Source organism: Podarcis vaucheri (genome assembly GCF_965113315.1).
Source record: "Podarcis vaucheri genome assembly, chromosome: 1".
Lineage (NCBI taxonomy): Eukaryota > Metazoa > Chordata > Lepidosauria > Squamata > Lacertidae > Podarcis > Podarcis vaucheri.
The window spans coordinates 97,090,949-97,115,656 of NC_138759.1; the positions used below are offsets into that span (position 1 = coordinate 97,090,949).

The window sequence follows — 24,708 nt, forward strand, 5'->3', positions numbered from 1 at the left end:
TATTTGAGAATCATCAGTGTTGTTTGTTATTTATATTGTGTGTTGTTTTTATTTTTTCATGTTAGGTTAGACAATATACTGATGATCCCCCTTTCCCCCTATGGGGGTGGGTGGGTGGGGGTGTTGCTGTAAGTGGCTTGGAGACCTTCGGGTGACAAGCGACTAACAAATTTAATAAACCAATTCCTTCAAACGTTATCCAATGGACACATCTCAGCTTCACCGTGGCTTAACGTTTTCAAATGCAGTGCACGGAAGCATTATGCCGCAATGCTTCTTGCTCAAATCAGGGGCGCCTCGCTCTGCAGTGACACCCGCAGAGCTCCATACAGACGATCACTTCCCGGGAATGCTGCTAGGAGACCAGCCCCGCTCGGACGAACCGCGACGCCGCCCTCTCCGCGTCTTCCGTTCCGGCAAGTCACATGAGTGGTCTGTGCTCACTCCCCCCATTCCCCCTTTTTTTTCCAAAATGGAACGGTCCGCGTTATGTGGCGTGCCGTAGTACGGATAAGGGGCGGAGCTGGGTTGCTGGCGGAACAAACCAATGAGCGGGAAAGGGGAGAGGGCAACTTTGCGGAAGGAGAAACGCGTTGTGTAGCCTTTGCGCGCGGCGGCATATTAGCGAGCTGGGAGTCGAGAACCTGGCATGGGCGCCGTCAGAGGGCAGGAGCACCAGCCTCCTCAGGAGGTAAGGCTGAAGCGGCGGGGCTGCGTTTCCCTCTCGCAGGGCAGGCTGGCCTTTCCCTTGCGGGGGGCGCTTCCCTGCCCCGCTTTTGTCTATGGGCTGCAGTTCCCCATAGCGCTCTTGGGGGTGGGAGCTTTCCGGGCAGCGCTTGCTTTGCAAAGCGAGCCCGCAAGTCCTGTTGCCTTGCAAGAAACGCGCCCCGAACACGTCGAGGTTCGCTTCTGCGGAAGGAAGCGTGTATATAGGATAAGTGCAGCCAGGGGCGCAGGCTTCTCCAGGAAACGTTAGTCCTGGGGCCCGCGTTTGTTTGTATGACGGGGAGGAGAACTCAGCGAGGGGATAAATTGCCGAGCCAGTGTCACACTCTGCACATGCTCAAGGCGCTCATCATTGCTATTACCTCAGATGTCTTCCTAAGCGGGTGCTTAGTTCAGTAAGCCCTCAATTTACGCGAGGGATCACGCCTAAAGTCAAAATCGCATATGGGTTCAGTGGAGGGTGGGATTACCAAAGTAAATTTCCCCTGAATGCCCCGTCCCCTTTGTGCCCTTTTTATTCATTTATATATTTTTTTTACCACATGCATAAAGCAGAATACAGTGGTTCCCAGCGTGGGGCACACGCCCCACAGGGGGCAATTCGATTTTTAAGGGGGGCAATTCGAGAATGAGTTGCTAACAGTGAATTTTTTGCATTTCTTGTGGTTCTAGGGGCCTCATATACAGTATATAAATATATACAGTGGTACCTCGGGTTCCATTCGCTTCAGGTTACATACGCTTCAGGTTACAGACTCCGCTAACCCAGAAATATTACCTCGGGTTAAGAACTTTGCTTCAGGGTGAGAACAGAAATCGTGCTCCGGCAGTGCGGTGGCAGCAGGAGGCCCCATTAGCTAAAGTGGTGCTTCAGGTTAAGAACAGTTTCAGGTTAAGAATGGACCTCCGGAACGAATTAAGTACTTAACCCGAGGTACTACTGTATTGTGACATACACATTTTAAAAATTAAAATCAGAATGCACACAGCGGTGACAATGGAGAGGTTATCTAAACAGAAAAGTTTGTCTAAACAGAAAATACACTGGGCACATTCAGGGGTAGTAGTGCTCGGGGGGGGGGGCAATCAGGTTTTTAGAGATGCTTAGGTGGGGCATGGCCAAAAAAAGGTTGGGAAGAAACCAGTGGCTGAATGCGAGCAAGTTAAATGCATGTAAGTTTGCGGGCTTACTGTATTGACAGGCAGTACATCAGCTTCATTTGGGTGAGTGCAGACAGAATTAAAGCTCTCCTTCCAAACTCCCATGGTGTAACTGGAGGATAGGAGGCTGCTTGGAGTTGCATATTGTCTGTTCCAGAGAGTATTTCCCTGAGTGTCATGTCTTGCGCTTGAAATACCCTGTGGATCCTTTGGAGGTGGGAGTGGGGGAATGAAATACCACATTTCCTTTGCTGTTCAGAAATCGGTAATGGTAAATGTTTGTCACAGAGAACTGGATAGCTGTGTTTATCTTCTGTGAGCATTTTCTATAGAGCAGTTATATGTTGTACTGTGAACGGACAGTCCACAATGTCGCACCACATCTAGAAGGCAAAAGTTGTTATTATAACAAATTTATTGGTACTCTGATGCGACTCAAGGCAGCTTACATATAAAATGAGAACTGATAAAAACCATAGAAAAACATTAATTAAAAACAGTAAATCATTGTTAGAAGTAAAGTTCTGTTTTTTGTCTAGCAGAGCAACCCTATGCATGGTTTCTGAGAAATAAGGCCCACTGTGTTCAGTAGTTACTTGGTCCCAGGACTGTAGTTGCTTGTCATCCTTTTGAAGAACATCTCACAGGTTCTGGGTGATGCGGGGAGTGGCAGCAGAGAGACCCATTCTCTAGCAGTTTACTCCCTTAATGTGCTTTAGTACCAACATACACATACGTCGAGCTGCATGTCTACCAACATACACATTTTTTTAACTTTGTCAAAATACAGCTCTGTATTGTAATACAGAGGAAGTCACTGTGGAGCTCTACAGATTTTCTTCCTCTTCTAAGACAGTTCCCATCATCCTTGACCATTGAATGTCTTGGCTGGGACCGATGGGACTCGTCATTCAACAACATCTGGAGGGCTGTCTGTTATGATGTATGAATAACATGGCTTTGTGACTTTTGCAAGCATCCAGCTTGTACGCAAGTATAGACCAACTTGTAACATCAGCACCGGTTTGAAGTGGATACGATGTTTACTACATGCATTTTTTCTCTACGACTACTACAACTAATAATATCTATATGCCATCAATCTGACTTGGTTGCCCCAGCCACTCTGAGCACCTCCCAACAGAATATTAAAAACACAATAAAACTTTCATAAATTGCACATTATTTTGTGCTTTAAGATGGTATTTCCCTCTCTCTCCAAATGACATGGCTGTTTTATCAGCCGAATTCATCTGATCATTAGTGCAAGGGCTTCTGGCAGAAGTGCCTCAAAACACATGATAATAACAACTTTGGTGCAAACTTTACATTTCTTAGAGCTGGTGAGCTAGCAGAAGCTGGTGCAAGGACTCTTATTAGTTCAGTGGATCTTTCCCTCAAGCACCAAGATTCAGGACTCTGAAAAAATACCAAATAGCTCAAGAGATATGAAACATTGTAAACATCAGTAACGCCACACTGCAATGGTGGTATTAGAAATGTAACGGTTGGGCTAAGCTGTAGAAGTTTTAGAATGCTTTATTAAAGAATTTGGGAACTTGGTTGTATTGTCGTTATAAGTGACAAATGTGCCTGTCTTCCTTGAGCTGAGGAACATTGGTTACTTCATTATTCTTCTGTCTGACAGAATCAGAAATCTCAGCATATGCTACTGGAGGAAAAACCTGTGCAATAGTTGAACAGTTCTCATACGCCGGACTTTCACCATCTTGTTTTTGCAGGATTCTTTGGGGCTATGTGCATTGATATTTTATAGCCAGTTCCACAGGACGGAACTGGCTATAAAAGTATTAAAACTGTTTTACAATGTAGTCAACAGTATGTCTACTAAAAGGAAATATTTTGCAAGAAATTTGTAGTATGTACACTTAGAAGAACATGGTTTTGTTTTTTTGAACATAGAATCAGTTTGTTATCTCTTTTAGGTTGAAACCCGTGAAGATGAAGAGCAAAGTATTAAGCTGAGTGAAATCTTAGAGCTGCTGGTGGCAGCTGGATACTTCAGAGCAAGAATTAAAGGGCTGTCCCCCTTTGACAAGGTGAGAGTGTAACAAATTATGCACAAGGCATGCTTTAATTGGTTAAAAAAATATATATCAGCAAGGGCTAATTTGTACAGATGAGTACAAATGTTATCCAGATGGCTGTGAATTAAGAGTGCAATTTTAAAGGTGTTTTTTTTTAAACAAATCTCTTTTTTATGTGTCTCAATGCAGTTTGCAAAGATACCATGAAAACAGCTAAAATAGTTCAAAAACTGACAGAATGTCAGAATGTGCAATCAGGATAAGCATTGTTGCTTGCTGGAGGGAATAAACCCCCCTCCTCCAGACGTTTACTGTTTTGGAGGTTCCCCTGACCACTCCAAGCCGATTTTGTGGGGTTCTGTGGGCGATGGAGAGGAATGCCCCGTGTGAGTGGAAGCCCTTATACAGTGCCCAAGAGCACTGCCAGGAACTGGTATTCAGAAGCAATACTGCCTCCAACTGACACTGGAGGCAGAACATAGCCATCGTGAAAATGTGACATTGAGGGGCTATCTTTTGTGTTTCATTTTTAAATAAACGCACAAGATGCTTCTGTGTAACTTCTGCGTTCTTCCACCAAACATCTGCAAGGGATAAAACAAGTGTGCTTGCCTTGTTCTAGGTGGTAGGCGGCATGACGTGGTGCATCACAACATGCAGTTTCGACATTGATGTGGACTTACTGTTTCAGGAAAACTCTACCATCGGCCAAAAAATGTAAGTGGGAGCTTGCCAGAAAGAGGTCTTACTTTCCAGTTGTGCGATGTGTTCAGTACCAGTCATATTTGTAATTGAAGCTTGCATAAGTGGTCACCTAAGCCTTAAGAATTATTATTATGTATTGAATTTCTATACCACCCTTCATCACAGGGTGGTTTACAATATAAAAACACAAAACTTGCATACTATTATAACTAACAATAAACTGCAATTTAAAAGGTCGTTGTTTGTTTAATTAGCCAAAGGCCTGGGAGAAGAGGAATGTTTTTACCTGGTGCATAAAGATATGTAATGAAGGAACCAACCAAAGCTCCCTGGAAAGAGCATTCCACAAGCACGAAGCCACTGCAGAAAAGGCCTGTTCTCATGTTGCCACTCTCCTGACATCTTATGAAGGAGGCACATGAAGAAGGGCCTCAGAGAAAGCTTGCAGGGTCTGGTTTGGTTCATATGGGGAGAGGCGGTCCTTCAAATCTGTTGTGCTCTCTATTTTTTGGTCTTACTGCCCCTGATGTGCCCTCCCAGTAATAAAATCTCTTCTCATCCTAAACCTGAAAGCCATGAAAATAAAGTGAAATGTTTAAGTACAGCAGGAACATGTAGAAGCCCACACTTACTTTCTTCTGCCTCCTCCTCCTTTTTGCACTATTTAAATGTTAGGACTTTTAAATAAAACAGTGACAGTTACAGTCGTACCTTGGAAGTAGAATGGAATCAGTTCTAGAAGTCCATTCGACTTCCAAAACGTTCGGAAACCAAAGTGCAACTTCTGATTGGCTGCAGGAAGCTCCTGCAGCCAATCGGAAGCCCTGCTGGACGTTCAGCTTCCAAAAATAGTTTGCAAACCGGAACAGTCACTTCCAGGTTTGCAGTGTTCGGGAGCCAAAACGTTTGGGAACTAAGCTGTTCCAAAACCAAGGTACGGCTGTAGAGTGTTTCTATTAACACATGAATGTCTTAAACTGTTGTTACTTTACCGTGCGCTACCTTGGGAAGCTCGGAACTGATTAGATTTGTGTCCCATTGGTGCACTGGATCGAATTCACACTTGCTTAGCTTCATTCTAGAATAAGGTAATAAGAGACCATTCCCTGGACTGAAACTGAAAACATTTTATGAAGTAAAGATTGATTGTTTGATAAGAAGCTTTTAACAACAGGTTTAAAAAAGAAACAACAACCTTGATTCCCCCCCCCCCTCAGTATATGTTTTTAATAAGAGTTTGCAAGCTTGTCTAAAGATGTTTAAAAAAGAAGTGCCTCCAGTCCTACAGACCAGCATTTATCAGGACAGTTCGAAATTGCTTTGTGTATTCAGTTTTTAAAATCTACTGTTGATTTCAGCCACTAGAGGGCAGTTTCAGGCTAGTTAAGGCTTTCCTTCCACCCAGTTCCACCTTAAGCTCTGTCATCCTTCACCTTCTTTCCAGTGCCTTGACTGAGAAAATTGTATCCGTCTTGCCGAGAATGAAATGCCCTCATCGCTTGGAGCCTCATCAAATACAGGGATTGGATTTCATCCACATATTTCCTGTTGTGCAGGTAGGTGCTCCTTGAAAAGTTGCTCCCCCCAACACCTCCGTATAGTAGGCCTGCTGATGAAAAACCATATTGTAACCCTTTTTCTCTCTCCCCTGCAACTCTGAGAGCCACTGGGGCATGGTTTTGATCAGGAAACAACCAAGTAGAATGTGTGTTCCTAATCATAAACAAATGCTGTGGGGCTCAAAACTCCCTTCAGCCCTAGCTAGTGTAACCATTGGTCAGGAATGATGGGAGTCTAGCAACATCTAGGTGGCTACCCATTCCCCATCCCTGCACCATTGATTAATCCCTTTTGTAGCCTTGCAGCATTTCCTGTAACCAAAAAGTGTATGGAAAGAGATACTGCATCGCTGTTGCTTGCAGAGACTGTATTGGAAGCATAGTTCCGTCTCTGATTAGGTCCTGAACAAGGAGCAAGTTAGAGGCATCTTCTAAACCTAGTGTTTAACTTGGGATCTCAGAGTCTTTTATGTAATTGTTTCTATACCATCTTCTGTGAAATAAAAATAATTCAAAGCATTTAACCCATTTCCAAATTTGAGTCAATTATTAGCAAGACTCGGAGTGTTCAAATGTATTGCTATTGCCCATGTAAATGGGAATACTGTTGCTTTATAGTTTTATATATGCTTGCTTTTCTCTGTCCTGGAACGTCATTTGCAAAATTGACGTTCAGCCAAACCAAGCCAGGAGGGTGTTTCTGTGGCAAGTGAACCGGGATGAGTTCTTTGCCTGGAAAGCTGGCTGCTTAAATAGAGAGCATGGGTCCCCCCCCCCCCACACACATACCAAAGCAGAGTAAAGCATTGAGAGCTGCAGATGTAAGAGCAAGTCAGCAACTATTTTTGCCTGGTTGCCAGTTTGACAAAGTGGGGAGAAGTAGATTGACAGCCAGAATAAGACCAGCACCTGCTACTCTTCCATGGCCCTTGTTTGTTTCTGCATTTTTCAACTAAGTGCAGCGACGACCTGGTTGCACCAAATAGGAGCTGAACTTAGCCTGAGATTTCTAGTTGCCGACTCCTGATCTACAATGACAACATGAGTTAAGATTTTCCTTTAGGTCACACGTCCCAAGCCTTGTGCCTGTGCACCAGTAGTGTGTTAATGTCTATTGGCATGCTAAGTCTTGGGGCAACCTGATAAGCAAGTGACACATCCAAACTGGGCCTGCAGATTGTCGTTCGTGACTACTCAGGTTTTGCTGCTATGCACTTTTGCGATATGGTCATGGAAAAGCAGGAATTGGAGTTTCATACTGCCCAGTCCAGGTGTCTCCAGATGTTGCTGGACTACAGCTCACATCATCCTAGAGTATTGAGCATACTGGCTGACAATGTTGGGAGTTGGAGTCCAACAGCATCAGAAGGACGGCATGTTGGCCACTCTTGCCTCTAGTCCCTGTGAGGCAGAGTTGGCCTCATCAAGAACAGATTAACTCACACTGTTCAGAGGAAAAGCACCGCAAAGGCTGAGTGAAACATGCCAGAAATATCTACAAGTGAGAAAAACAAGGGCCTAACCTGTCTTCCATCATATTTGTGTCCTTTCAACATTTTTAGCCTCCTAATAACCCTGTGGAGGGACGCAGGTGGCGCTGTGGGTTAAACCATAGAGCCTAGGACTTGCCGATCAGAAGGTTGGCGGTTCGAATCCCACGACAGGGTGAGCTCCTGTTGCTTGGTCCCTGCTCCTGCCAACCTAGCAGTTCGAAAGCATGTCAAAGTGCAAGTAGATAAATAGATACCACTCTGGCGGGAAGGTAAAGGGCGTTTCTGTGCGCTGCTCTGGTTCGTCAGAAGCGGCTTTTTTAATGCTGGCTACATGACCTCATCCAATAAAGCGAGATGAGCACCGCAACCCCAGAGTCGGTCACGACTGGACCTAATGGTCAGGGGTCCCTTTACCTTACTAATAACTCTGTGAGGTAGGCTGAGTTGAAAGGGAGTGGCTGGGTCAACATCAGCCACAACAGCTGGTCAGAAATTTAAATCCTGGGTTGGTATTCAACTGAGTTTTACTTTAATTAGACCTATTGAAATTAATGGACCTAACATACCTATGTCATTTAATTTCAGTGGTTTTATTCTGTGTAACGCTTAGCTGAATCTAGTCTCAGTCAGACACACTAATCTTTTATGTCAAGCTGAGACTCAGTGGGTTTTCTGTGATGAACATGCACTGATGGCCATGTTCAGTGTCTAAATGTTTCAAAATATGAAAGGTAAGTAGCTGTAATAAGTGTAACCCTTTGTTTATAGAGTGTTGATTTTCCTTATTTTTCAGTCCCTTTTTGATATCCAAGTCTGTCCTGAGTATATATATCCATCCAAGGCGTTGCTTTAATGCCGATGGTTTCCCTTTTTCTTTTCTCCCAGTGGCTTGTAAAACGTGCAATAGAAACCCGTGAAGAAATGGGAGATTACATCCGCTCATATTCTATATCTCAGTTTCAGAAGACACACAGTCTGCCAGAGGTAAATGTTTGGCTGCGTCTTTTGTAATTCAGAACTAGAAGTGATTCTTTTAACCGTCTCTAAAACGGATAGGATTGATGCAAACCTGCCCCAGCTGATTTGGCTCATAGGTTTTAGGACATAAGCGGATAGATCACACGTTATGAGCTGGCATTGGAGCAGAAAATATGAGTAGAGTAATTCAGTCCAACTCCTTAAGTATTAAATGCCCAGTTGCGCATCAAAAAGGTAGATGAATTTGCAGTGCATCCAAGTGCATTCATCGGATGCTCTGGGAAGCTGTTCTTGACACAAGTCACTTTTTTCTTGTAAGATCTTTTTCACAAAATTGTATTTGAATATGTTTGTGCAGTGGCAACACAGACCTACACTATGCAAGCACCAAAATGTTTTCCATTCTTAAAAATACATTGCCCACCTCTTCTTAGTGTAGAATGAGCCATTCCTTGAAAAGGAAAGTTCAGGTGTATTGTTTCTCTGTGATTAAAAGGTGACTGGCAGTTGATAATGCTATACCTTAACATGACAGCTGCCCACTGGAATAAAATAGTTCAATTTTTTTTAAGGCTGTGTTTTGGGGGTTTTCACTCACGTTGTCAAAAGTTCAACTTACGGTTCTTGCATCTCCCTGTGTCTGTTGGTGCCTTTCATTATTTGTGCAGCTGCAAACTAGTGAGCATCTTTCTCTGCCTCATTTGTCAATAAATGGAAAGTGATGTTAAAGGTGTCAGTGCGGGAAGATACTCTGAATTTTTCTATCTGATGGGCCAAGTTCCTGCTAATGTTTTACTATTAACACCATATGTCTAAGATGTAAATTGCATTGTGGAGCTTAGTCCTAGGTAAAGTAGGAGGATCACAGCTTCATTGTGGTTTATGTAGCCTGAGACTATTCCTGGTTCCCACCTTTAAAAGTTGCTGCGGAGGTGCAGAGTACCTATTTCCAGCGCTGGTTGGTTCTTCAGCCACAGCCATTCCTGGATTGAAGTAATCTGACCACAGTAATCCATGCTTTAGTAATTTCCCAATTAGACTTTTGTAATATGGTCTACATGGGGCTGTCCTTGAAGGCAGTTCAGAGATTATAGGGGGTGCAAAATGTGGCAACTGGGTATTGATTGCCACAGAAAGGTCTGCACTGATTATTTGCTACCATGTCCAATTCAAAGTGCTGTCCATGGAGGCGCAGGTCAATTCTGTGTCCAGGGCAGCTGTCTACCAGATCCACCTGGTATGCAGGCTGAGACCCTGCCTGCCCCTGGACTTTCTCCCAGAGTAGTGCATGCCCTGGTTATCTCCTCTTTGGACTACTGCAATGTGCTCTAGGTTGGTCTACCTTTGAAGGTGACTCAGAAACTACAATTAATCCAGAATGTGTCAGCTAGACTGGTGACTGGGAGAGGCCGCCGGGACCATATAACACCAGTCCTAAAGGCTCTTCACTGGTTCCCAGTACGTTTCCGAACACAATTCAAAGCGTTGGTGCTGACCTTTAAATTTCTAAACAGCCTTGGCCCAGTATACCTGAAGGAGCATCTCCACCCCCGAGGTCCTATTCCAAGCATCTTCTGCTGGTTCTCTCATTGCGAGAAGCGAAGTTACAGGGAACCAGGTAGAGGGCCTTCACAGTAGTAGCACCCTCCCTGTGGAACGTACTCCCTTAAGATGTCAAGGTGATAAAGAATTACACAACTTTTAGAAAACATCTGAAGACAGCCCTGTATTGGGAGGTTTTTAATGCTTGATGTTTTTGTTATGTTTTTAGATATGTTGTAAGCTACCCAGAGTGGCTGGGGAAACCCAGCCAGATGGATAGGGTATAAATAAAATAATATTGATGATGATAATGTAAATATGTAAACAAATTAATACCCAGCTACCTGAAGGTGTGTGCCTCCTGATATATTCCTCCCTGTTATCTGAAGTCTGCCAGGTAAGCTTGGTATGGTCATCAAACAAAGCCTTGAGTTCCCAAACTTGGAATAGGACTTTGTCATTGGTAGTTTCCTAGCTGTGTAACATGAGATTAGGCTGGAACCTACATTAGTCAGTTTTCTTCACCAGCTTAAAACTTATTTTTAAAAATCTGTCAGGCCTTCTGAAGTGTGTACATGACCCTTGATTACTTGTATTCTGCTGAAGGATTGGTTGTATTTTTTGGTACATTTTAACATCACAGCTTTGGACAAGTTGACACAACAACTGGCCAATCTTTGTTGACACTGTTGAGGGTAAATCTGTTTGTATGTTGGTATTTAAAGCTATCTAAATTGCTTTGCAGGATGATGACTTCATGCAAAGAAAAGAAAAGTCTGTGAAAGCAGTTAGTGAAATCTCTGTAAGTGTGACATTCAGCAGTGTGGGTTTTCAGATTACAAATAAATAATAATTGGATTTAGCGTCATTTTGATTATGCATATCTTTTGGCTTTAATTTACTCCCCCTTCCCTTTTAAAGATGCATAGACCATGTTTGTATGATATATCTGCATACCTGCTTCCTGGGGATAGTAACTTTTCTTCAAATGAATTGCAACTTCAAAGGTGCTCAGTTTTATCCATTGTGGTATCCATTCACTACATTCCTAGTTAGTTTTTATAAAAGAATGCATTTTTAGAAATTGATCTCCCCTGGGGTTCATGGCGGTGGGGAGGGGGCTAGCAAATGTTTCATCCCACATCATTGGTAGCACACTAAATGAGAATTTTCTGGTCAAGTTGTGGAATGCCAACAACAATCCCAGCACTTTGACATATACAGCCCTCAAATGACTCTCTCTACTAGGTTAGTACAAGTGGCAGCCCTAGTTAGTCTGTATTTGAGTTGGGTGCAAGCTGAGTCAGACACACAATATTTTAAAGCTGCATTCCTGGACATATTAACTAGAGGATAAGCCCCATTGAATATATGTATAAATACGTGTGTTTATTTATGTAAAAAAAACCTCCCGAAATAATCATTGCAACTCTACCGCATAAGAAAATGTGTACAGTGTTGTGCAATAAATCAGCTCCTTTCCAACCTGCAGAGGGTTTACTGTGACAGGATTTTATTTCTCTGTTCCTTTAGATTGCATTGCTCCATTATAATACCATATTAATTTTAGTTAGAGTTGACATGTGGCTCTTGGAGGCTTGATAGATTGATATCCCATTGTGCTCATCTTTTGAATACCAGCTCTGTGTATTCCTTCCCTTGTCTCTCTTTGTCCGGTGCAATGTCACTTTTAAAACGTCACACAAAACAGAACGTTGTGCTGCTGTGAATTCGGAAACGCGGGAGTTTGAATGGATTCCGTTGCATCTCAACTGATGTGCTATAGTTGAAAAAGATTTCCCACTTGCAAAACTGCCAACATTGATCAAAACATTTTTAAAAGAAAAAAGGAAGGAGGGTAAAAAGCTCTTGACATATCTTCCTCTGGCAGAGTCAACAGAGTAGAGAAGCCAAGTCGTGGAAACAATGATCTCGTTTGTCATTGTATCTCAGGGAGAGTAAACTGCCTTTGTCATTGTGTCTGGAAGAAAGTGTGGAATGTCATCTGAAGGCACTGCTTTTTCTGAGAGTTCTTCTTAACAAAGAGTGTCTGGCATTGATGCTTCTTTCTTTTTAACTGTAGCCGTGTACAAGAACAACTTGGCTGTATTGAAGCATTGCTTTTTAAAAAAGGGGGGGAGATTTCCTTGAACTTAGTTCAGCAACTTTTTTCCTTGCACATTCTTACCACCACCCCAATTATGTTAAATCGATTTTCTTTTCCTATGTGACTGGCTAAAGTAGCCATAATGAAGAGAGTAGTAATTAAGCATAATTATTCAATAAGAGGCTAGAAGTGGAATGCATGAACACTAACCGCAGTGACTCGGAATTAATCATCTCTTTAATTATGCATAGTATTTTTTCCCCTTACTTTGTTTAAGATGTTTTGCAGATATGTCTGAGATCAGGTTGAATAGATTCATATGTTCTGGAGTAGCCATGTTCTTAATAATAGTAATAATAAGCTAGGAAAGTGCAAAAGGGAGGGGGAGGGGTGAGTCTAGGTCAATGAGCAGCCAGTGAAGGATATTATGTTATGACAGACTGTGTTGTGTTGTATTATGGAGCCACAAAAGCCCTGAGAAGGTCCAGGTAGGAGGTTTCTATGGAGAAAGAATGTTGACATTGGATTGCTTACTGACCATTTGTAGTTTGACACATGTTTATGCTCATTTTGTTGGCTTTCAGGAAGTTTACAAGCCACAAAGGAAATACCAGCGACGAGCAGGAGCAGAAAAGTTAGTCGACGAGGAGTCTAAAGTTCATGCTACGCTTCTGGAATATGGCAGGTATATTCATTTTGTTAAAGTGTATTCCAGGGAACCCAGGATTTCTTGGGGGCATCTGAAGGATTCCAATAATGGCAGAAAAAAGATCTGAAAGACAGCATGCTGTGGCTCTCTCTTCCCTGTAGGCAGATGCAGGAGAACCTTAAATGTCTTCTAGGGGCCAACTAAGAAGGGATGTTAATAGTGTAGCTTTGCTGTTGCTGCTGTTTCTCTTTTTTTGCAAATTATCAGGCTAGGGGACCCATTCCGGAACTGTACAGTGAGGGGTAGGGGAGCTTTTAATCTTTTGCCACCCATTCTCACTAGCTGCAGTTTGCACCACCAGCAAAGGCCCCATATGTTTAGATGGAGCCTTCGTTGGCTATGGAGTTGCAGGGGCCCTGATCCTGATTGGGAAGGAAAAGGCTAAAGCCCTCTACGCTCCATGCTAGGTTCATGATGGGGGTGGGGGGTGCTAATCACGTATGCCATCTTGAGCTTGGAAGAAAGACAGGGTGGTAATGTAATTAACCATGCTGTCTGCTCAAGTTCTTGGGGGGAAATGTTGCTCCACAACACATTTAAGTGTCAAAAGACTCTGGGTTAGTGGCAGCAGATTTCCATAGCTACTCTCCTGGAATAATCTAAGTGTGTACAGAGCACAAAAGCAATGTGTTGCTTGCCACAAATAACTGGTGAAATGGTTATAATATAAAATGTATTGACATTTTGATTCACTAGCTTTTCCACTGCAGTTCTTTAGTCATACAGGTGGTTTGCACACTTACAATAAGCCTAAGTGTGTTTGAAACTGTGTCTTCTACTCCCTATGGCAAGCCAGATCACTTTTTCAAGTTCTTCATCTTTTTGTTTTCCTATTCCCCCCTCTTTAGTATCACTGGTTATTTCTTGTGAGTATTTTTCCTCCTGTGTACATGTGGTGTGGATCCCCCCCCCCCTTCCAGTTGGCTCTTGGCACTTGAATTTGCATCTTTCACGTTAACGTGTCTTCCACATTTGGTATTTAACAGCATTGTTAAATTAATGTTCATGGGGACTGTCTTTTTTTCTCAGCGCAAAAGTCACAGTTTTCTCTAGGGGCTAAGGGGTGAGAGAGAAGAGTGCATAGGGAAAAAAATCCCAACTTCCACTCTTTTCGCATACTCCCCAGGAAAATAGGTTCCTAGCTGTTACCTCCCTGATCTGCTGCTCCTTTATATGTAAATATTTTAAAGGACTCCTTTATCACGTGAACCCAGCTGATCTCAGATGGCAGTGATTAAACACAGCAGTATCATGGAGCCTAGAGTGATTTTACGTGGCTTCGTTAGTTACAACAAATATAGCAGCCATTGGTATATAGCAGTCTACAGAACATAAGGCTAATCCCCTTTCAAAGCCATCAAAGTTGGTAGCCACAGTTTATAACTGCACTGTGAAGGACTTTCTGTAGACCATCCATCAGTTAGCTTCAATGGACAACCTTGGGGTCTAGTGTTATATGAGAGAGAGGGGAACACTCACTCTATCACCATGCCCACTTTTACAACATTGTGCATGGTGTTTGAACCCTCATATCAGTTCCTGCCCTGCCCCTTACTTAGCTTTTTCCCTGATCTAAAAAGCTCCAAATGTTGTGAACTTTTCTCATGGGAGAGAAAATTGCTCCAGCCAGCCCCTTTTCCTGCAACTTTCCCTTTTGCTGGGAATGGCTGTTCAGGTTTTCAGACTGGGTCCCCTGCACCAGATCAACCTGGAGATGACCAGGACTGAACCTGGGACCTTACGGCATGCACAGCGTGCCTTCCTCAGTATCCTCTGCTTTATAGGTTGTGTAGCAGCATATTAAAACCTGGTTGCCTGAGTGCAGTGGAACTACTCCCTAGTGGGAGAGTGAAATACAGCTGCAGCAGAAGGAGATGTTTAAACTAGAACTTCAGTGGAAAGGGCATATTCAGAGAAAGCAAATAAAGCTAGGGAGGGCTGGCAGATTAATGCCTTGGGGGGCAAAAGTGAAATGTTCTTGGAATTAAAACAGGCTTTCATTAGCAATTCAGCAACAAGCCTCGGAGCACCACTGTCATTAATGATAAGGCAACCCCCCTCCTTACCCCCTTTCAGCCCCCCTGAAACCTGCTGTACTGCAGAGGTTTAGAATGCACTGGGAAGACTTTGATGATGAATTGCAGTGTTGCAACAGGAAAAATGGTTTACTTGTTAATGGCATATAAATTACAAGATGTCCACTCAGAATAAAATGGTGAATATAACTAACCCCAAACTGCTGCTGCGGCTGCTGTTGTTTTTCTAAAAAGCACTGAGAGCTGGTCTTGGCATGCTTGCAAAAGCACATCTTCTGCAATGAAAGTGAATCCAGCTGCATATTCTGATTTGTTTCCCCCTCCCTTTTTACTTTTTCTAGGAGGTATGGTTTCAGCAGACAAGGGAAAATTGAGAAGGTAAGCTTGTTTCCTCATCTGGAATCCAGCTGAAAAAGTGTGTGTTGGACAAAAATACTAGACACCAAAGCAGGTTTTTTTATATATATAGAAGTGTGATGCAGCAATTGATTATTATTTTTCATAATATTGAAAACTACTTGTTTGCTTGTTCTTTCTAGGCCACCCAATCTTACTGTGTTGTGGTCACCACCCTGATGCTGCTGTATTCAACACATTGTGGGGAAACATTGCTAGAATTGTTCATGATCCTTTTCACTGTGGGTTAAATTCAGAGCCAGTTTGACTTTTGTCACTGCCTGTTCCAGACAAAGGGGCTCAGCAGTCTTTATTTTTGTTTGTTTTTATTTTTCAATGTTTGTAATTAGCCCTGCATGCAAGGATCCCAGGGTGGCACACTGTAAACATTAAAACCATTGCTAACAATAAAACTAAAACAAAAGTAACTCAGCATAATGTAGTTTAGCAATTCACAGGCAACAGAAAACAAACAAAGAAAACCCCTCTGTTATTGTTATTTTCTTGGGAACTGCTAGCAAGCATGATGTAGCCCAGTGGCGCCCTGCAAAGCAGTTTCAGATTGGCAGACTTTCAGCACACGCTGTTGGAAAGAAATGTTTCCTAACATTTCAAGCTACACTCTGGTTGGTGGGGGATGTGAGTTAAATTAGTATTAGAGAATGAAGAGCACTTCACCCAAGAAAGTTGCCAGTGAAGTTAATTAAGCCGATGGAGCTTATATTCCACTTGCAGAAATGTACATGCATTGCAATGTTGTGGAAGGCCCCAAAGTTCCATGCAGCAAGAATACTGTTCCTAAAACTGCATCTCACTCCCTTTGTTGACTTCTACAAAATATGGCTGCAATGCTTCATCATATCTTATTGACCTTGCATGCTTTTAGCCTAAGACTGTCAAATGCTTTTGTTAAAATTTAGCCACTGTGATGAAAAGGAGGTCCTGTTCAGGATACTGTTTCCACTGTGTGCTTCTTTGGGGCTTCATCCGATGCTATGCAAAAGGAGTTCTGCTCATGTGGCAATACTTCCTCCATCCTCTCAGCTCCTGCGCATGCCCAAAATCTGCTCTCAAAGTCCTTCAGCCCCCTGGAGCAGATTTTGGGGCTGCTGGAGGGGCTGCAGGGGAGAGGAGGTGGGAAGTTAAATTGTACAAGCAGAGGTCTGCTGCATGAACAGAGCAGCAGTGTTGGATACATACCTGTGTGTGAATTATTATGCCAATATGCCGGCCAAGAGTGCCAAAACATGGAGCCTGGCACGCTTCCCTTGCGCAACTCAGCTGCCTGTCCGTGCCGATCCAAACGTCCTTCGCGTTCTCCTTGGCCGGTAGCAGAGCGATCACAGCGGTTAGAAAGCAATTGCAGCATGTGGGTAATAATTCAGAACAGACACAAAGGCGTTCCTTATCTTCTTAGCCTTTAATCATGAAGTTTAGCATCATAAATTCAGACCTGGCGAAAGCTCGCCCATTCTCCCTCTCGCATAGCGTACCAGAGGCAGACTGACACACTCAGAGTCAAACCACTCCCGTAAGTGTTTGTGACCATGCCTCAGGGAAAAGACGTCACACAGAACTCCTTAACCCTGTGAGTTCTGAAACCAATAACAATTATTACTGTAGTGTGGTTTTAATGTGTCCATGAAAGGCTCTCTGGAGCCTTACCTTAATATATTCTGAATGCATACGTTGTTCATTTCCTTTTTTTTTTTTAATTCTCCCCACCCTCCCTGCCTTGTGATTTTGTAGATGCACCTTTTCCTCTTAATGTTAAACAACATCCTTTTCTTCAATAGGTTGAAGACAAGAAAATGGTGCTGCCTGCTGGGCTTCCATCATCTGGGAAGGCTGATGCCTACACTGAAGATGACCTCCAAGCTGCAGAAGAGGTGGAATTATCTGATAATTTGTGACAAGGCTCAGTTCAGGGTTACTACTTCCTAATACACGAAATGAAACGAAGCTGGTGGTATAGAGGTTTCCCCCACTTTCCTTTTTGTATCTTTAGATTTTGCATTCTCAGAACCAACATGCACTCTTACTTGAAATTGAGTTTGGTGCTACAAAATGCATGTCGTAGGGCTTTAGTGGTGCACTTGCCTTTCAGTAGATAGCTTTATTTTATGTATTGCATTTGTGTCCCGTGGTCCTCTAAATGGCTTGTGGTGCCTTAAAATGGGATTAACCCTGTGTCAAATACGGAAACTCAGCCATTCAAATGTGTGAGTGCTATTGACAGCTGGTGCACCACATGTATATAAACTTGGGTATATGCACCTGTTTTCAAATACAGCAAAGTGTGACTGTTCCAAGAAGAATGATGCTGTGAGGGCCTAAAGAAAATGATGTTTTCTTTTGCTTTGTGTTTGCCCAAAGTAGAGGAGCAGAGACTTCAGATTATTACACAGCATTTTGTGTTATGCTTGTTTGTGAATAAACAAGTGAGCAAAAAGGGGGGGGTATATCCATTGCTTTCTTACTAAGGAGCCATGTTTGCAGTAGCTCCCAGGCTGCCATCACAGTGTTGAGAAGGAGTTTTGTATGAAAAGGGGAGGGAAAGTGTGTGTATTTGTTTTGTTTTGCTAACCTCCAAGCCTTGTCACATTTTTTCTATAAATAAAAATTAAAACATGTGCTACATGTTTTGAAACAACTGTTCTGATCTCAGCACTTTTATTTTTTATCAGCTTCGTATTAAAACATTGATGACTGAGATGGCTGCAATGGGAACAGAAGAGGTAAGCAGTTCTGTTTGTTAGTCAAGGTTTTTTTGGGGGAAAAAATATTATTTCAGCCACTACTCTGGTGGTATTAACAGGGTAGCACAGGCCAAAAAAAATTCTTTCCAGATATCACTCCAACTTGATTTCTCATATCTGAAAGTTCCGTTCTTCATGGGGCTATGAATTGAAACTGGAGCAAACTGCAATTCAGTAGAGAAAGAAAGGAAAGGATGCATATTTCTCATTGCCTAGCTGTACTCTGTACCTATCAAGCAAACTCTGCAGTATGTACAACTAAAGTTATTCACATCCCTGTTCTTTCCTCCTGCACCTGCAGATTGACTTGAAAGCTATCACAACCCGTGAAATAGGGTTAAATGGAGTCAGGCTGCCTGAGGCCTTACATTTTGCAGTGTAAATTGACACAAGGAAAAGACTACTAAGCTTGAAAGGTGGTCTTTTTCAAAAGGTGTTTAGCCTTTGTTGGTTGTGTCCTTGCCTACAAAAAGCATAAGGAGAGTTATCTCTGCTTATTAAGCAAAGATACAGCAGCTCACAGCCTTTTCACTCCTCGCTTTGTGAAAAGAAGAAACAAATGAGGAAACTTCCAAAACTCCCAGTTCCCTTTTTTGTCCAAACTACAAAACTATGGTTTAATGCAGGGGTCCCGACCTAAGGCCCGCGGGCCAGATAAGGCCCGAGGGACTCATTTATCTGGCCCTCTGCCGCCGCCTGCTCTTACTGGCACTGCACTGTGCGGCTGCCGACTTCCTGGTTGGAGGAGCACCGGAAATAGCTTGTGCGCATGTGCAAGCATTATTTCCGGTGCACATCCGGTCAGGGGAGGCCCGTGCACATGTGCACAAGCTATTTCCAGTGCTCCTCCGACCCGGAAGTGCGCTGAAAATAGCGTGTGCGCACGCGTCCGAGCCCTCCAGCCTGCTGCGCGATTGGCTATGGAGACACCACCCCGAGGTGCGGTAAGTTTGCTGAACCCTGGTTTAACAGCTTCTGAACAAACCAGGCTGTTAACACATAACTTAATATCTTTGCTGAAGACTTTCTGATTCATTTGCTCACCAGCAGTAAGAGAAAAGTACTTCTTGCACATCTTTTCTTTCTCCCAAGACTGTGGAACCTTTGAAGAGCCTTCTCATTTGGCTAGGTTCTAATGGAGTCCACTATCATCCTGTACACATTTTTTTTCTGCTCCCCTACCCCACAGCACACATACCTCAGCAAAGCCAAGGTCTTCGTTCACTCATAGTAATGCTTATCACTTCTATGCACACATGCAAACTTTCTGCTGCTGCTACCTACATTCAGTGACCAGCAGATGTCACCCAAATTCTCTTCCCACCTGGCTCATGTGCATGGTGCCTCATCTACATACACAGCCCTTTCTTCCATTCTTGGGATATGAGTCCAAAATGCTCCTTATCTCTCAAATATACTTTAAGCAAGGAACCTTCATAGCAAGGAAGCAGCAATTCCTGTGCTCTGACTTGATGTAACTGAGCCATTGCCATGGAAGCCTTGCTAAGGTAGCAAATGTTGTCCTGTTCCCATTCCTGTAGATGGATTTTATGATGAGATAAAAAGGCTTGCTAGCTGGTGCCCACTCTTCCAAGTATCTCCCCACTGCCCCGGCCAGCTCTGCTTGCTTATTCTCCATCCAAGCCTTGCTGCTTTCATGGAGGACAGTGGCACTTCTTCATGGAAACAGACATTGCATTTACATCAATTCAAACTGTCCTGCTTTTTCAAAAAGCTGTCTCATGTGGCTTCATAAGACTTGTGTTCTACTTTCAGGGCAGACTGACCGCAAGCACTGTAGGGCAGATAGTTGGACTTCAGTCTGATGAGATCAAGCAGATAGTATCAGAATATGCTGAAAAGGTAGGTGATTTTTTAAAACTGTTTTAAGAAAATCATACCTGAGCAATTGTCTATTAAGTCTTCAAATTTTGAAGCTTCAGCTCCTGTTTTAAAATATATATTCTTTAGAACAATATCTACAATAATGATGCCAGCTGGTGTGCCAATGCTTCTTTGTGCAGGCATACAAATCTGTGCTCTCGTCAATAAAAATCAGTTAGATTCCTGTGTCTCTGTGTCTTCTAAACAAGTGGCTAAAAGTTGCATATGACTTGGTAGAGGAGTAGTTTCTCCCATGTCCTTGTGCGCGTGCCATGAAACAGTTTGTGAAGTTTTACAGCTGTATTATATGGAGCTATTTGATGTTGTGTTATGTTGCTCATTCAGTCAGACCAGATGGAGCAATTCTCCCTCTCCTTCCCCCCACCAGGGAGCTGTTTTGGGGGTCCTCCTGACACCCACCCACACCCAGGCCAGTTGTGAGGGAGCAGAGGAGGATAAACCCCATTGCTCAGGTGGAGGACCTTGCCTGGGCTTCCACTGATGGGGTGCATTATTTGAATTTCACCCATACTTGTTGGGGTCAAGCTGTGTTTTGTTTGCAAGAAGACAAACCCTCCCATCCTGATTTCTTCCTCTTTATCTATTTCCTCAGCCCGTTCCTCTTACCTTTCTGCTAGTTGTAGGTTTTTTTGAAAATCTGGCTTGGCTATTTTGGGCTTTTATAATAGATTTCCTGTCAGTGCACAATGAAGATTGCTTAAAGGAATGGTGGGTGTTTGTGTGCCCTTGAGTTTAGTGGTTACTATAGAGCAGACACTTAATTACGTCTTAAATTCAGGAAGGTCAGGCTTTCCTGGTTGTACTTGGGTCTAAAGAGATGAGTGATGTGTTTGGGAGGAAAAGGAGAAAGATGCACATAGTCTTGCATGAATTGAGAGGGAATTATGCAGTTGCAGTGTTTAGGCTTAGAATCTGGAATCTGTGCCTGAATCGAGAGGCTCTTAGGGAAAAGAATATAGTTTCTAACTTTGGTAGCAGTTTTAAAATGTTCAAAGTGCTTTACCATTCTCATCTTGGCTATTTCCCCTGATTTAAATATACCAACTACTTGGGGGCTCCTTTTGGGATTCTTTTTGACAGTATATAACTAATAAGTTAACTGTGTTAACTTTAACAGTGTTATGGGAATGGAAAGAGTTTCATGCATGGGGATGTTGTTGAACAGTTGTGAGAGCAAATAAGGGCAGGGGGTCAAGTGCCTTGCACATAAAGTACCTTACAAAGTGCAGAACCACCTGCTCCCACAAAAATTAAATAGTCTTTTTTCCATTTTGGAAATAAATGTCCACCCTGAGATCTTCAGATGAAGGGTGGTATATAAGTTTAAAAAATAAAATTAAAATGCTTATTTTTCTGAAATAGAGATAACTTTGTTTCTATTTTCTGGCACCTCGTTGATCTGCTACTTTTTCTCTTCAGTTGACAAATGAATGGCAAGTTTAAAAGAACTTAGGTGGGTGTTCGTAGCAACTGCTGAATGTTTTAATTGACAAATTTAAAAACAATTCCTGGGTTTTGCCATCCATCTGTGAATGCAATTTTGTAGTATGCAAGAGAATTTTCAACTAAATGTTTATGATCTGAAGATAACAGAATGTGTCGGCTCTCACTTAAAACCGCTACACGTCTAGTGTGGTTTTGAAAATAAATTACTTTAGTAGAAACCTTTTGGACTTCAATTTCAAGTAAGAGCCAAGAAGCTTCAGTTGTGTTATAACATATGTCTTCCATAGCCCTACTTGCTATACCTCATGTTTCAGTTCGTAAATAGCACAAATAGATGATATTGTTCAAAACTTTGTTTTAACAGGTCAGATGTTATATCCTTCTTTCAACAGAATGTTTTTTATGAGTACAAAGGAAAAATAAATCACGGAGCAGTGGCTTGCAGCAAAAACTGCAAAAAAGTTGTTGTTATTTTTAAATGGATAACTGTTGTATTTTACTGACTGGACTTAACCGTCCAAGGGTCCTTTACCTTTACCTTTTACCATACCAGACTGCTCTGGACTCCTGCGGGTGAAGGAGCATTACAGAAAGAATAATCATAATCATATTAATCATGATCAAAATGATCTTGATTGCTGCCTTCCACATTTGTTGTATTTTTCCATGAACATAAAACACAGAATGAGGTAGCAGCTAAATACAGTAATTAAATTCCAGTCAATTTATGTGTGCGGGGAGAATTAGTCTTGCAGCATAGTCTATCTGTGTTTACTTTGAAGTCAGTCTAGTGGCAATCAGTGGCAGGGGAGATTCCCAGTGCCGGGCGAACATTGCTCCCAGTTATGAAGAGGGTGAGAGACAAAGAGGTAGGAAACTTGGCATGGTGCTCGGCGTCGGTAAGCGCCCACTACAGAGTCAGCCCCATTGGTTTCAATGGGGCTTAAGTACACTTAACATTGCAGTCCAGTCCTGGGAAGTTGGTTCTGAAATTCAAAGTAATGCTGCGAATTCTCACCCCATCCCCATATAATGATGTGCTGTTGAATTTTAACAGTATTATCCACCTGCCCTTTGCTCCCAGCACCGTATCTCTTTCTAGGATGGAGGAAATGTGTTGAGTCAGCCTTGCGGGTCAAAGTGGAACATGCCCAGTTCCCCTCACATTTCTGCCTCCAGAAGAGCTCTGCCAACTTCCACACTTGCTTACTCCCTGTAATGCAGGACATGCAAGCATCCAGACCTCTGCACACTTGTATGCGGCTGCCCAGTGGTTTATGGAGCAGTCTTAATGCACAGATTAGGCAAGTAATGATTCCTGTGCGTCTGACAAAGTGCTGAGGGGGTGTTCCATTCATTGTGTCCTCTCCCCGCCCCATCTTTTTCTAGCAATCAGGACTTTCTGCAGAGGAGCGTCCAGAGAGACTTGGAGCTGCCCAGCAGCACAGAAGGAAGGTGGCATCTTTAAACAAACAGATCTTACAGAAAACCAAGCAGCTGGATGAAGTATGTGGGGATTTGTTGTTGTTGTTCCCTTATTTTGAGGGTTTGTAAACCACTTTGCCACTCTGCACTTATGGAGAAGATTATAACTTCAGCATCCATTTAGGAGAATTACAATATGAGTAACCTGGGTCTTAATAAGCATTGGTTACGTGGATTTTTTGCACATAAGTTGTAGGGTTTGTACATAAGTTTGCACACTTTCCTTGATTGTCTCTACGGAAGCAACAGGTGCTTACTGACTGCCAGCAATTACGAATTAAAGCTGTGAGCTGTGTTTATGTACAGGCAAAGGCAGCATTTAAATTCTCCACTGTCAGAATATCAAATGTTGAGGTCAGACAGGTGCCCTCCCTGTTCTACTCCCAGTGCCTACTAGGGATTCTTAATTCCAGCAGGTTTTAAAAATTACATTCTGATATTATAGTTTTAACTCATTTTAGACTTACTGTATTGTACTGGAACTCCTGCACACTGCTCAGAGACAACCGTGATTAAGTGTACTATAAATTGCTGAAATAAATAAATAAAAATAGTTGGCATTTAAAGCTGCACAGAATTGCATCGTTAACAGAATCTTTCAAATGAGTTGTGATTCTTTTTCTTTTTCTTTTCCAAATGCTGGAAGGTCCACAAATCATAGAATCAAAAAAGTTGGAAGGGGGACCATCAGGATTCTCTAGTCCAGCGGTTCTCAACCCGTGGGTCCCCAGATGTTGTTGAACTACAACTCCCATCATCCCTGAGCTCTGGCCTTGCTAGCTAGGGGTGATGGAAGTTGTAGTTCAACAACATCTGGGGACCCACAGGTTGAGAAAGGCTGCTCTAGTCCAACCCCCTGCAGTGCAGGAATATGCAACTGTCCCATGTGGGGATTGAACCTGAGAATTTGGTGGCAGCATGCTCTTACCAACTGAGCTATCCAGTCCTTAGCTCCTGTAAACATTACATTGGTGCTCACTTGGCTGCTGCTAACATTATTGTTTTGCCTGTCAAAATCTTTGCGGATTCGCTGATTTAATTGCCTTCTGTTCCGTTCTATCTGCCATTCCTCCCCACTCCCTTTTGTACTTTAAGGAAGCCAAATAGAATACAGTTTCCTAGAATCAACCTGTTTTTTTCTAATATACGTGTTCTCCTGAGTTATATTTCCTGATGCTTTTCCAATATTTGTGCATCATGTCAGTGAATTTTATTTAAAGATGAACTGCGGTGTCAGCTACGATCCAGTAAAGGTTCCCACCAAAGAAGGGTGGGGGGATGATTTTCACTTGATTTCCACCAACTGTCCCAAGTGCCACCTTCCATATTGTTGACGAGAGTCCCCTGAAGCCCAGAACAGTTTTTGGAGGGTACAGGCCTGTTGCAGGAAGTGAAAGCCAGCAAAAAAGGCCTATCTCATGCACAAATTTCCTCCAGTGGAGCATTCTGTAAATAGAGTTCCTCCCACAGTATAATTCATCTGTTGTTGTTCTTCTAAATCCAGATGTTTTGATCCAAAAAAAAGGGTATCCTGGAACTGCTACATTCCGTTCTTGTTCAGCTGATAGCTGTCCAGAGAACTTTATCTCTCACACATTACTTGCTTCTAAAACCTTCCAGATTCTCAAAGTGGAAATTTACTGTAAGTTTAGA

At 42.8% G+C, this 24,708-nt stretch overlaps 1 protein-coding gene across 2 annotated transcripts in view; it reads left to right on the forward strand.

Annotated features, from left to right (window-relative positions):
• Positions 1-533: 533 nt before the first annotated feature.
• CCDC93 (CCC complex scaffolding subunit CCDC93) overlaps positions 534-24,708 on the forward strand; it is a 38,921-nt gene continuing 14,746 nt past the window's right edge. Inside the window, exons 1-13 of one of the 2 annotated variants that reach the window (XM_082198398.1) lie at positions 534-691; positions 3,834-3,947; positions 4,558-4,652; positions 6,085-6,196; positions 8,578-8,676; positions 10,958-11,014; positions 12,904-13,004; positions 13,877-13,894; positions 15,406-15,442; positions 17,257-17,349; positions 18,148-18,198; positions 19,996-20,082; positions 22,960-23,076. In XM_082198398.1, coding sequence (XP_082054524.1) covers positions 650-691; positions 3,834-3,947; positions 4,558-4,652; positions 6,085-6,196; positions 8,578-8,676; positions 10,958-11,014; positions 12,904-13,004; positions 13,877-13,894; positions 15,406-15,442; positions 17,257-17,349; positions 18,148-18,198; positions 19,996-20,082; positions 22,960-23,076 — 1,023 coding nt within the window. In that variant the 5' untranslated portion in view covers positions 534-649. The remainder of the gene's footprint in view (positions 692-3,833; positions 3,948-4,557; positions 4,653-6,084; positions 6,197-8,577; positions 8,677-10,957; positions 11,015-12,903; positions 13,005-13,876; positions 13,895-15,405; positions 15,443-17,256; positions 17,350-18,147; positions 18,199-19,995; positions 20,083-22,959; positions 23,077-24,708) is intronic. The other variant, XM_082198399.1, reaches the window with a different exon arrangement.